Source organism: Dromaius novaehollandiae, chromosome 1 (genome assembly GCF_036370855.1).
Source record: "Dromaius novaehollandiae isolate bDroNov1 chromosome 1, bDroNov1.hap1, whole genome shotgun sequence".
NCBI lineage: Eukaryota > Metazoa > Chordata > Aves > Casuariiformes > Dromaiidae > Dromaius > Dromaius novaehollandiae.
Window position 1 is genome coordinate 10,228,788 of NC_088098.1, and position 14,800 is coordinate 10,243,587.

At 35.7% G+C, this 14,800-nt stretch overlaps 1 protein-coding gene across 1 annotated transcript in view; it reads right to left on the reverse strand.

Moving 5' to 3' along the window:
* Window positions 1-14,800, reverse strand: part of FBXL13 (F-box and leucine rich repeat protein 13) — a 98,599-nt gene that overhangs the window by 24,626 nt on the left and 59,173 nt on the right. The window contains exons 13-17 of the mRNA XM_064505255.1: window positions 10,745-10,843; window positions 9,935-10,052; window positions 9,614-9,776; window positions 7,001-7,120; window positions 5,113-5,239 (exon numbers count right to left, since the gene is read on the reverse strand). Of these exons, the coding sequence (XP_064361325.1) occupies window positions 5,113-5,239; window positions 7,001-7,120; window positions 9,614-9,776; window positions 9,935-10,052; window positions 10,745-10,843 (627 nt within the window). The remainder of the gene's footprint in view (window positions 1-5,112; window positions 5,240-7,000; window positions 7,121-9,613; window positions 9,777-9,934; window positions 10,053-10,744; window positions 10,844-14,800) is intronic.

The window sequence follows — 14,800 nt, forward strand, 5'->3', positions numbered from 1 at the left end:
GAGCTCATGGAAAGGTTGGTCGGACTTGTTTACAAGAATCACAAAGACATATTTTTTGCAGGGTAGAAATCCCCCAGCACGACTTCCTGTGCAATGTGTGCCAAACAATTTCTGTACCTAACCATTTGTGGCTAGACCAGATCATAACTTATGAAATACAGTTGCAAATATTTCTTGATACTAAGCTCAGACAGCGCAGCTTCTACTGTAACAAAATGTCCTCTAGAAAAGATTGAGCACAATTTCCAACATTACTGACTACTTTTAATGGCTATTGATTTCAGTTGGGATTCAAGGTATTAGCACATCTGGCATCAATTGTAATGACTCTCTAAGTGCTAGTATTTCCTATTTCTATGCAGACCTAAGCTTCCACGTCTTCAGGCCACATTTTCTCTTTCACTATTCCCCCGAGCAAACTGGACTGCAAACATCTGAATTTAGATCTCACTCAATGTATTTTACTATTTCCTCTTCCCTGCTTTGGGAATGTGTTTGCTGTGTGTGAATTGTCACTCACTTTCCTTTGAAAATCAATTTTTACAGTCTCTTGCTGGTTATGCCTAGTAGACCTGATAATACTTTTTCTTCTCATCTTTTACAAAGCTCTTCCTCAGTCCTACCAGTCTAATTTTGTAACATCAAAATGTGGCACTAGGCTATAGATTCAAGTCACCATAAACCTGGAATTCACTGATGGCACGAAGCACTCACTCCAGATTAACTCTGTGAAGACAAAATGTAACTTTTTTTTCCCTGTGATCTATTTAGCAACTTATTATTAAAATATTAGTGAATATTTATGTTCCAGGCTGGCCTTCAGGACCAGCCAGGATCACAGAATAATTGTGTACAAACACATAATAAAAGAAAGTAGGACTAACTGTTTATATACCCATATAACCACTACTGCAACGTTCCTAATGATTACACATTATCCTCAGCTTAACAAGTAACTACACATAGCCAGCATGCAAACAATCTGCGACTGACTCAATGCTGCAGATAATTCTTCAGGAGGCATTTGAGCCAAAAGACAGACTGGGGCCTTAGACTATAGCAAGACAGAGAATTTCATTCATGGGAGTCATTGTGGAAGAAAATGTAGAAACAGCTGTGGCAGAAAATTTCTTCACACACTCTATTTCCTTTTAAAAGTATATCAGGATTCTTTCAGTTTTTAAAATATTTTACCTTTTTTTATGTTTTAGGCTAGTTTATTCTCTCTCATTAGTATACCGTACATAGTTCACCACCGACCTTAATGTAAGTTTCCCAGACTCTATATTGGGTAAAATCTGTCTTTTGTTTTTATTGCTAAATCGTATATGTATCTCAGAAGTCAACGAATTTACTTTAAAAATTCCTTTAATTGTTCTTTGCTATGTTTTTTCTAACTGTCTGAATCCTGCTTGACTTAAGACACTTTCTTCACATGTCCCAACATTTCTATATATATATATGTTTTTTACCACCCATGAAGATGGGTGGTCCAGGCCATATGCATTAGCAGTTTGTGTCAGAATGAGGACAGCTAGGCAGCTTCACACTTTCAGATTCTTAGACTTGGAGCAAAGTTCCCAAAGCCATATCACATAGATATCAGAAAAAAATGTAAGACATTTTAATAAAACGATGGCGAGCATGAGAATAAAGCCTATAGTATGTAGCTTATATACTGCTTCTCTAAGTCGTGGAAGCAGTTCTACTCAATCACTGGGACTGCTTTCATAAGAGAGGCATATAGGTTTTGGCCCTAAGTGCAAGTGTCTTCATCTCAGTAACAGAAGTTTAAAAACCTTGCAAATATTTTATGTGTCTTTACAACAACATCAAAATGATTTGTGATTACAATATTCTTTATTAATTCATAGAAATGTTTTCAATACTCGCAGCCCAAACCCCCAAACCCTACAGTCTCTATTCCAAGGAGTTTAAGAGAGCAAAAGGTGAAAGAAAACAATGAGGGATGGAAGGCTAGTTGGAAAAAAGGGAAATCTCTGTAAGAATTTAAAGATAATTCTTTCAAATAACTATATATTTTTGCACTGTCATTGTGTGCTTGTTTTAAAAAGAAAGAATATAACTAAAGTTGCAAATCCTGTCATTTCTAAGACTCTGTTTTAAGTTGTTTATAACTCTCAGAAACATACTTTTAGCATTTAGGGAATGATAAAAACAGAATAACTGTCCTTCCCTCTATTAAAAAAGTTACTGAGACTTTAAAATGTGTATTATTTATCAAAATCATTTCGGTTTTTAATAAAGAACGAAATATTTTTGAAAGGTATATTGAAAAAATGAGAATTATATATAGACTTCATACATATTCAGATCTTACTATTTTCAGAGATTGTTTGTGTATCCTAGGGCTGAGATAGGCTTATACTTGTCATATCAAATGTCCTGACATTCTTTTTAATGGAGAACCTATACGGAAGAATGTTAAGCTATGGTTTACATTTGCATCAAGTGTTTAAGGCCTGCATACCAAGAGAATAAAAAGGCAGGAGAAAAATAACTTTAATTTTGACATCCTACTGAGGGAAAACAAGAGAACAGAAAGATAGGGTTCCACATTTTTAAAGAACAGCAGATATGGTTAGGCAATACTGCAGTCAGGAAACTGGCATTAAAAACAGCTGAAAAAGATCAGATACTTCCTTGATACCATCATAATGGATGTTCAGTTTTATAAAAGAAAAAGAATTTGTTTATGTTTGTTAATGTATTTTATATGAATAAGAGCAATACAGTCAAAACCCTAATTAGACAAGTAAAAGAACTTCTTTGGTATCCCACTAATCTGTCATATGCATAACATCGATATTCTCTTCACTGGATGATATTTGGCTTTGTGAATCAATAGTCTTTGATCTTTATGTAGTAAGACACTTAACCGTACATACAACCTTAAGCATGTGATTAATTACTTGCCTTAATCTAGACTCTGTTCAGAAATTTGCCTAAAGAGTTTTTATGTAAAATGCGTAACTTTCTATATATAATACCAAAATTCTAATATATGCAATTATTTTTTATTCAATTTCCAGTCTTTCTTCAGGCTCAGGACAGGGATGATGAACTTCTTCAAACATGGGAGAGAATATCAATATGTTTCTTATTAGCACTACATTTTTTATTACTGTAAGTCTAAAGGGTACTGCAAATATTTGTCTAAATTAATAAAATCTCTTGTTAGGGACAATTCTAAGTGTCAGTATATTTCTTTAAAATGCAACAACTACCCTGAATAAAAGACAGGCTGCAGCAGGAACATTTCACCACTACAGAACTACAGACTCTACTTCTTCCCACTGTCCTTCCCTTAGATCTGTGACATCCCAATTGCAGTAAATTCTGCTCGCAGAATGATTCTGCCCTCACCTGAAATACTAACTTAAAGGAATATTCCCTTGCACAGTGCAGATCTATGTTGCACATTCAACGTGCTTCACACATGCTAAACTCCAAATAGCAGGACAGCAAAAGCAGTAGAGGTCTAATGCACAGGCTACAGGAAAGAATATGAACATTATAATTTCTCATCAGCACAAGGTAATCTCACGTTGATTACTGCACGTAAAGCACGGTCTTCTCTACTATGCTTTTAGGAGTAATTTGGCCACAGTACTTACAAAGTCTAAATTGAAAGACACACTAATTGAACTTCATTTATATGCTAATAAAAATGCATAAAATAAAGTCAGAGCACACAGAAGTAGCCTATTATAATGCAGACTGCAAGATTTCCTTTCTTCAAATGATGTCTTAACACTTAAAAATGTACTTATTATGATGCATATGTGAATCTTGTATACTTAAGCACAGCAAACAGCAAAAATATGACAGTTTTGTAGCCAGTACCAGCAATCAGGTCAAAAATTACGAGAATGATTAATGGTCAATTTCCGGTTTAATTTATCTGTCTTGTGGGAGGGAGGAAACTCAATGCCTTAAAAAAAAAGCATTGTAAGCAAAAGCGCTTGGATTATTGCCGAGGGCATGGGTTGTGCTGTATGAAAACTACAAGAAGAAGCAACACAATATTTTCAAAGAGTAGCTGTGGCAGACAAAGAGAAAGAAAACATTTACACTGAAATACTGCGGAATGGTAATTCTCGGTGTTATAAGTTTCACTCAGATAAACCATAATACAAAAAAATATCGACAATGATTTTATGATATTTTAAATACTCACATTAAATTAAATCCTCTTTGTTTTCTTATCCCTCTTTATTCAGCTCAATTTTATTTTTTATTTTTAGGCTTCCATGAAGGATAAATGCTTTTTAATTATGTTTGAACAAAGTCTGTGTTAGAGCCAAACAATGAAGCTACTGGTTAGAATTGTGTTTGAACAGTGACTGATAAATATTCTATATAACAAGAGTTTTCTTCATGAAGTTTCTCCTAGATTTCTGTGTTCAGTGAAAAGAGCTTGCCTCAAATGTAAAAGGAACAGCAGATTTGGCTCTACATGCTGTGCACAAAACAGAATCTGCCAAGAATATCTTATGTGGAGGCCTGCGATGTTTAACCTGGCTCCCACACTTGCTATGGCACTTTCCAGAGTCTTAGCGACTTGACACTTTGAAGATACCTTGTTAGTATTTCTTTCACTAGCAGTTATGTTCTAGACCACAGTATAAAGCAGTGCCTCCATTAGAGGATTTTCATCATAAAATCTATTTAATGGAAAACATGGAAAACATAATTTTTACAAATTTAAAATTTCAAAATAGCAGTCCTGCAGTTTCCCTCAGGTCTAATCATTCTGGAGCAACAGATTTCTATTTAACAAATATTTTTTTCAAATCAGTTTCACAGCAGCCAAACTCCCTCCTTTTTCCAATTTCTTTTTCTCTCTTTCTAAGGTGAGTACTGTCCAATGTGAGAATTGTTCAGGGTGAGAATTAACTTTTATTAGGTACTGATGATATATGGACTAATATAGTATTATACATGTTTCTAAAATATGTTTTAATGATATTGCAACTCCACTGCTTCATATCCACGCAGCTTTTTAAATAAATGGATTTTGTCTGTATTCTTTTCAGAAAGCCTAGATAGATAACAAACACATTTATTATTCTTTTAGTGTATTTATACCATATCTGAGATACTGGTTCCAGAGATATCAATAGATATCAATGAGGACATATTTCCCAAAGCTTCAATTCCAGCATCAGTCACATTTTCACAGTAACGCAGATTTAGGTAGGTCAAATTATGACATCTAAATTAAATAAAAAACAGAAATGTCAGCTTTCTACTTTTGTTATGGAAATGTAGCACAGGAAATACATTTCTGCTATAACCCCGGCTAAGTTTTTTTCAGGGGACCTACAAAAATAGGCACTGTAATCCCACAGAATTATATTGTATTTATTTTTTAATTATATTATTGACACCTAGCTTACATAGGCACTTCCAAAGATTACACTCATAATGGGAAAGTGTTACAAATATTACAAACCATGAACAGCAATCACATTAAATCAAAATATGGAAATCAAGGAGATGTATTACAAAAATATATGTATTTTAAATTAGTTTGATGCTTGACTTTTCCCCGTCTCTAAAACTCTCCTATGTTGCACAGGGAACCTTAAAGCTCACTACAACAACAGAACTGAGGACTCTGTGGCTTTACCCGCAACCAGATGCAATTATGCAAAGAATGGCATAAAGCAGATGAAGACATTGCCAGGCTCTGCCAAGCAGCACACACTAGTCAGATAAGGAAGACTGAATTTTACTGCTTAAGTGAGCACAGTAAACTATATATTCCCATAATAGAAGCAGAAGACCCAAGAAATGTGGCTCCTCAAACAGTGCATCTCTGCTCAGAGCCTTATTAAGGGTAACACTCTATCAGTAAGATCAAATCCTTAATACTTAAGAGTTTCTGAACCATTATGCCAGCAATTCATGTTGAGTTCTAAGTAGAAAAGCATAAACAAAAATTTTAGAAAATTTCTTCTCTGGTACTATTTTCTGTTGACCAATCATTACACAGTAATGCCATAAGCTCATACAAAGTCATGTAAAAAGTTCCAAAATATCAAGTACTTAAATTGAATATTCAGTGTTTCTGTAGAGGAAAACCAATTTTTCTTTGTATTTTGAATATATGACTTCAGAATTATATTATTAGATCATTTTGGACCTTGCTAATTCTTCTGAAGTAGAGCTGAAATCTATTAGGTCATACATAATTTTTCTGGAATATGATTCCACATCTTTTCCACATGAACAACACTACATTAAATCCTTCTCACCAGTGGGTAGATGTTTTATAAGAACAAAAAGAGTTAAGAATTTATTTGTAAATAATCAAAATAATTCTTCTGGTATTTAAAAGAGCAGTAAGCCATAAGTCCAGCCAATGTGCTACCCAAAAGCATGCATATGCAAAAGATGTATGTGATCCACCAATAAAACAGAGAAGGCATTCCTCGATTTACAGACAAGCCTGCTACAATTGTTCACTACTATTGTTAATAAAGCATAAACAATGGGCCTGCTCAGAGGCAGAGCGGGCAGACTGACTCAAATCTTCTTTTGTGATTTAAAAATGATCTTTTGATTGTCAATGCCAATACCCCTGCTGATGAACTGAAGGTGAAGAGGTTTAGTAGTAAATCTTTCTTGCTTGTTCAGACATGGGTATTTATTGAGTTTACAAAAATGTGCCTTTGACATACAAATCATTCAAAACAGTTTTGTAACTGACAACAATCGTTTAAGATTTTTTTTCTAAAATTAAGACTTTTCAGGTTTCCATTTTTATTTTGTTGAATTCCTTTTCATACAATGGATCATTTTCATAGATTCATAAGGCCAAAAAGGACTAGTAATTTATCTAGCACAATTTTCTGTCTGTAATGGGCTGATAATTTTATCCATTTATTAACATATTGAGAACAACAACATTAAAAATACATGAAAAGCCTATCAACTACTTATACCAGAATACTGTACTGGACTATGGTACCTTTGTGCTATTTCTGTAACAGAAGCATCAGTGACACGAACACAATTAGTCAAATTCAGCTCTCTTAGCATAGCGCCTGAAGAACCTTCTACAAATGGCTTTATACCTCCATCACCGATTCTAAAAGAGAAATACAAGCAATATTCAAATTCAAAATATGCATTTTTTTCATACTCCCTGGAGTTCAATATACAATTTGATTCAGCAGCCTACATTGCAGACAAGCAGAAATTAATATTGATACATTCAGAAATTATCTTTTAAACCCAAAATGGAATCAGAAGAATTAATGATTCAATTAGAAAGATGTTCTTTGTAACTGCTGAAAACCAGAACCTTCTGAAATAAAGTCTGCTGGAGGTTATGAGAACTTCCACTAGAATCCAACCCTCAGATATGGTAAGACCTCAAAAGACAGAGCATGGAAAACATATCTAGAAAATACCAAAATGTGTTTAAACATTTCAGAGTAATATTTGTACGAATGTCTTCATTAATTTAAGTAATGGAAATAATTTAAAAGAAAAAAGATCTTCTAACACACAAGCAAAAGACATATATTGTACATGTAGGCAGTAGCTGTTCTGCATATATGCATTGACTGAAGAGTTAACCTGAGTTCTTTCTAAGTGTTTCACTTAATCCATTGCATGTCACACATGCAAATCTCTAACTCATAACACGTACAAAGGTTATATAGATTAGAAGTACAGAAAATCTTTCAGCCAAGCTGATAGCCCTTGTGTGTTGACTACAACTTGAGTGTTTCAAAAATTTTCATAACTCTTGACATTTTGCCTGTTTAATATCACTTGTATGCTTAGCTTTCCAATGAATTCCCAATATTTCTTCCATGTTCCCTGGTGGACAAACAAGTTATCTGAGCATTCAGTGGGAAAGAATCATATTTTGGCTCATACAGTTTGTTACAGCACAAGAAATCACTGCAAATCCCCAAAAGTCTTAGAAACATGGGGACAACAGCACTGCTACTAAAACGGTAACTTGAACAGAACTTTGTGGTGTGACCACAGGCTCCAGACGAAGTTATAATTCACAAACTGCTAAAGCAATCATTCTGCAATAACTCAACCAGTTGTTTTTCATTCAAAATAGATAAATTTGAGAGATAAACCTTGAGAATAATTAAGTTGCGTTAAGTCTGTAATGAACACATGGTCTGACAATATAGCCAACTACATCAAAAAACCCCCCACAGAGTAGAGGATTCTGCAGGCACACTAGGCTTGAGGACTGAAAAAGTCACATAACTTTTGAAATAATTCTGCAGCGGATACACATGCTGAGTTTCTCTAGTCAACTGATTAACTATTTAAGAACACAGGCCACACACTGCTTTACTTGAATCATTACATACAAGGAAGATAACAACATACTTAGATCAGGAAAACATGCCAAGGGTATGTTTTGAGTCACCATATTGCCTGTGTCTATTTTTAACCACCATTTTACTCACATCTCTGTTATTTTTCAGTTCTAATAATCATGTCCAGTTAATTTTCTTTCTTCATTTTTCACATGCAGTCAACTAGTTTCTGTATTTTTAAAATTCTGAACTGTTAGATTTGATCCTTCTGTTTCTTTCATTTCTCAAAAAAATTTCTGTATGACTTTAAAGTTTAGAAGAAGTTAGACTTTTAGACTAAAATAAAATCTCAACAAAAAAAGAAACTGATCAAGATAACTGATCATATAAGCTACACATATCAAAAACCTGTTCTTAGATTCTATCCCCAGTATGCTGCTTCCCTTGATTTCTGAGACATATCTATTTGCTTATAATACACAAGGTGACATTTTATAGCAACACACTGCCCAAACAAGAGAGACATAAACACAAATAATTTCTCTTTTGTAGTTTTGTATCTCTTTTCTTGAGAGAAACTCTTTGGAAGGTTTAGATTTGTTACAAACTACAACTTAGCTAAGGCTGAAGCTTTTACAAATGTCTGCCAAAGTATTAAAAATTAGTACAGAGTTTTACAAGAGCTTTATAATTGTTTAAAAAGTTTTGTTAAGGGAATTCAGCAATTCTTTACCATTTCAGGCAGTGGACATGTACAAATGCACACTCACACCCCAAGAAGCCACTTAGCTAGCAGACTGGAAAATCCAGCCATTGAAATCCTAAACTAGAAAATTCAGGCAGCTGTTCCATCTGCACTACTGAACTATCATCATGTGGTCATGGTATTACTCCAGCACTTCTCAGTGCATTTACAAGAAATGTTATCGGATTTTTATATAGAATCAAGAAGGGTAAAAAGTATGAAAAGCAGAATCCCTAAAATTTACTATGACCTCAAAAATTTTAAGCAGCAATTCTAGCTTCTTTGTATTATTTTACAGGTCTATTGTTTTTGGAATGTTTGGGGCTTTTGTCTTCACCAATGAATGGATTTTTGAAAACATGTTACAGGAGCAGAAAGCTACATGCATAAAATATTTTTAAAATATTGAAGTATATGTATTAATATTATAAGAACTTCTTTTTAAAACTGAAAGATGTGCTAAAAGGATTTACTAGGAATATAATTATCATTAATAAAATTCCTTTAAATGGTTTACAGAAAACTGGATGTGATTTAGTACCTTATGCAGTCTGCTAAATTCAGTACAAGAATATACTTCAACGGTGCAATCATCTTCAGACCAGCATCTGTGATCTTTTGGCAATCAGCCATATGAATATGCCTGATGTATGGGCAGCATTTACTCATCAACTTGAAACTTACATCAGTAATTCGATTATTTCCTGTTGAAATATACAAAGATGCAAGACACATATTAGACATACATTACGGGCCCGATCCAAATACCCACCGAAATCAGTTGAGTCTTACTGACTTCAAATGAAGTGGATGAATTTTTAAAATACACAATTCTAATAACTTTGTTAAATATTATACTAACCTTCAATGCTGACCTTGACAAGTTTACATTCAGCAAGGGCTCTAAAAGTTGTATCAGATAGATGTGGGGAGTCAAGAAAGACAACAGACATAATCTGCTGGCATTTTTCAGCCAAAGCCTGTAAGGGGAAAAAGGTGAAACAAAACATTCATATAACTGTGCTATGTTACACAACAAAAAAACAGCAATATTCTGCATATAATACTTAATGTTATAATTTCTTACAAAGTTATGATCCATTTTCAAAATTAACTTCTAGACAGTGAGCACTAAATAAAAAATCAACTGAAATTATGTATGTATTTATTATCACTGGGAACACAAGAAAAAGAAGTAAGCAACTGGAGGCATGAAGTATGGCTGCACCTGAGATCAGTGATCTAGTTAATAATTACTTTTGCAGAAGCCTGAAGAAACTTTTCCCATACCATGGGCCCACCAGGCTTTACATTTTTATGCAGACCTAATTACTGAATGGGGAGTACTGTGCAATAATCAGTAGCAGACTGTTGTTCCCATATATTATATTTAACACAGAAAAAAATGGGTAACTCTCATTTGTAAACCAGAAGATCATATTTCAGTTATAGCTACATGGGAAAAGAAGAAAGGACACTTGAAAGTTTCTGAAAATGACTGTTAACAAGATTTGTAAACATAATTGATAACACCTTTCAAAAGTGTTTTAGGAGAGAAATTTTCCCCTAAATTGTATGTGCATAACTTTCCTTAAAGAAGTTGGTTGAGAGGATAACCCAGCTCAAATATCAGAAATGTTCTCAAAAGAGAGATTTATTTTCAATTTCTTACTTGAATACATCTGTCTGTGAGAGTTGGCATATCATTGATTAGCAAATCCTGAATCCTACTGCAGCCATTGGCAATATTTCTGAAGCCATCAACTGAAATCTGCATAAGAAATAAAACATTTATGTCTTAGCAAGTCTAACAAAAACTATACAGGAATGGCTTGAGACATGTTCGATAGCTTACAATCATTACATTACAATCACAAAGTACCTAGATGCTCACTTATCAGGAAATATATTAATTTGACCCATTGAAAGAAAAAAAAGACCACAAGCTGTACATATTATTCTAATATTTTAAAAGCATTACCCATATCCAGTATCTGTTTCAAGAGTGGGTCATTACTGAGCAAGCAAGAATAGGGCACAGCAGTTTCCACAGTCAGCGTCATTTATGGGAGCAGCAGTGAATGTCATTGACATGTCCTACTGCCTCTGTTTCACCAACTTTATGATGAGGTATTGACACGTGGCACATGCTCACTTCTCGTTTGAAGCAAGGTTTGAATCCACACTGTAGTAAAATATCTTCATTATTTTTTCCAGATCCTTGGTAAAATAGCTCAACAATTTTTTCCTAATTTATATACATCAAAGTATGTTACTGATAGCATTAGTGATATGAATGTTTGACATGCCATGCTAAGAAGCTACATAGTAGCTTAATTTCTCTATTCACATTTTATTGTGTACCCCCAGTTTACACGACCAGTTTACACACATTCAATTAAATGATGACTTAATTTGATCACTTTAGTTTGTGACTATCTTAAAAAAACATAAGTCAATACAAGATTCTCTGCACCTGCCCAAACCTCACAGCTTTTTCATCTCTGTAAGCTAATAAAATCCTAATATCCAAATAAGATTTTTCTTCCAACAACCAGGGTTCTTAAAATGCATGGGCAACATGTAAATTTATACATAGAGTGTGCATCTCCCACTTTATAATTATTTCCCTTTAAAAGCATGTTTGCTTTCCATGTGTATGAAAGGAGGATTGCACCAAGCACCATTTCAGTTCCCTCTCAACTGCAGAATCTCAGTGTAGTAAAAACCCTGGGAGTGAAGGACAGGATGTTGGATAGCACATATGGACTACACATTTTGAAGAACCCTAGTTACAGGTAAGATCCTCTCTCCCTTCAAGAGACAGTCAAATGTTTGTTGAAATTGAGACAGGATACAAAGGATCTTACACAATCACAGATACATAGAGCTGAGTTACACAATCCTTCATGTAGGACCACACTACCAACCCTGCATACTCTTTAATGGAGCAATATTCAGTGAAGGTATGAGTTGACACGTGGGTTTGTCAAGTCAGTTTACTCCCTTTTTCATCTAGGGAACCTGTTCTTCAGCTGCCCAAATTCCACAAATATCCGTTCACTTTTGCACATACAAACTAGTTCCTTTGACCTATAAACCCTCCTGCCTGCCTTTTGTTTTCTGGCAGAATAGCACATCTTTTAACTTATGGCCAGGTTGTACTGTCCTTCTGGCTAGAGTGTGTGATTTTTTAAAATTATGGCCAAGTTGGCTTGCTCTTTATTTCTCAAGATGGAATAGCCTTTTTAACAGATTCTTTACACATTGTTGCCTTTAGATTTCTATTTTGATGTTACGTCTTGTTTCTCCTTCATACAGGATTGCAGCATTCTTTGCACTTTTTCCCTTGTGCAGGAGGGTGGCGGCAATAGAGGGGAACCGTTTACCTGCCTACAGACTGTGTTGTTAGGCTAAAGTGTTTGTGCAGGTCTCATGTCCAGACAGGTGGAATATGGTGTGGCTTATAACACACACACTGGCACCCTAGCACTGTGGATGCAAAAATCCTATGTGTTTTAAGCTCAGGGCAAGTGTAGCATTAATGTTTTTCCTACAGTGGTCTGTAACAGCCTGCAGAATGAGACAGTGATAACCCTACAAATAATATAATCATAGGAAATATCTGATGGACAACACATAGTGATGTAAATCCCATCAACTACTCTCTGTCAGGTGACTATGCTTTAGGTCAGGTCTCATGCAGTGTAGCTGTGCAACTCTGGATCAGGCTGCTCTGAAAACAGCTATATTGTAAGAAAGAGCTATGAGAAGTGAAAAAAGCGAAATCCCGGGAGGAGATGGGGTGGGGGTGGCAGGGAGAAGGCTGCAGTGAAGGATTACAAAGAAATATGGTTACAGGCTGATCAGGGCAAGTAGAGCCTATTGGTGCATTCCAGGCACTCACACCCTCTCCAACTGTCTGCTGTAAATGTCTGCTGGACAAAAGGCCACCATAACTTTGGGAATGTGGTTGATGTGGATAACACATCAGTAGAGGATCTGCAGATGTTATGGCAGATCTCAACCATCAGTATGGATAGGATGGCTCAGCCCAAATGATTCCAAAATAACCAGTACAAGTGTAGGGCTACTATGGTGAAGACAATCTTTTTTCCAGCTGGTAGCGATCACCAGAAGGTAGAATGCTGGCATGGAAAGACGGGTGCCAGTTCTGAGGAGAGAATATGACGTGGTCATCCACATTCTAAAATTCTGTACCCACTACTGGTCTTTCCAGAGGTGCGGGACGATTTAATCTTATCTCCAGTCTCCCAGCCCAAAGCCTCCAGTCTATATGAGACTGGCTTGAGCTGGGGCCATCACACAAGCAGCTGCCTGAGGGACGTACTAGGAAATCTCCATTCTCTGCTGGCCAAGAAGCATTAATTGCTTTAAGATGGCAAGATCAATCCATTCAAGGAGGAGTCTGACTAACTGTGCAATAGGCCTCCTCACTGCTGACTCTCAAGCAGCAGAAACAGCAGAAGAGAGTACATTTCCCCAACAAGCACCAAGTAGTTTAACATGGTAAAGTGACAAAAGTACTGTCCAGACATTTCGGTGTCTGAGAGTTGAATTTCTGGTCTTATTTTTCATCCATCTGTGCCAAAGATCAAGCCATTCCCAAGAGAGGGGATGTTACATCACACAGTTTGTTGTTGTAATACTATCCATCATAATCTGAACATGATGCCTTTGAAAAGAAGACTGAAATTTGTTCTGCCTTCTCACCTCTTACATATAAATGTGAAGATTGTACCCTTCTAAAAAATCAACCACAGTTCGTTAAGCAGTTTGAGTGTGCTTTAGCTATTATGACAGAAGAACTTCCCCTTGTAACAGTTGGACAGACTTGCTACAATGAGGAGGAGTAACTCTAGCCCCAAGAAACAGTCATTCAAAAGCTGAGACAGCGTAGGCCTGCAGTGTACATTGATTTTAGCTAGGTCTGCAGACTTTGTAAGTGTGTGCTGACATAAGACTACCTAGCTTGATTATGTCATTAGAATTAAGAGACTGCCATGCTAAGATGAAAATGCAGAAAGTCTCCCATGGCCTCAAATTCATTTAAAACTAAGAAGGCCCTTGTTGACAGAAGGTCCAGTGTTGTTGAAACAAACACTAAGGCCACTGTAGGGGTGAGATGTAACTTCTAAGAAGACTTTCAAAGAGTAGAAGATTGGCCTTCAGTGATGATAAGAACCTGATCTATTAACAAGTCTTTTAGCCATCAAATAGCTGCCAAAAATCATCAGGCAGGAGAAGAATCTGAGAAGAGCCTATTTCAACAAATTTTGGAGTTTCAATTCCCAGTTCTCAAATGTGTAGGGTTTGAAGAGATGAGTGGTCATGCAGCAGTAAGGCATGGGCCTCATTCCAGGACAGCAGTAATCTTGCATGAAGGTCTGTAGATATGACTTGACCATCTCAGGCCATACTGTGCCGAAAAATGACCTTAGAAGAACACTAAGGAAATAAACCACAGCTTGGGTAGATTAAAGGAGCAAGTTTCTCAACAACAACAGTAAGAAGAGATCCAGAAGGCTACACAACCAAGCAATATGAAGAGCAATGTGCTGTGTTTCAGTATTAGCTTGAAAGATCTGAAATGATGTGCTGTGTTGATTCCTTCTCTTAAATAAATGACAGTGAGAAAAGCATAAGTATAACTTGTGTAAGTACTAGAAAAAGTTCCTTCCTTGAGTTGAAGAACCCATATACTGTG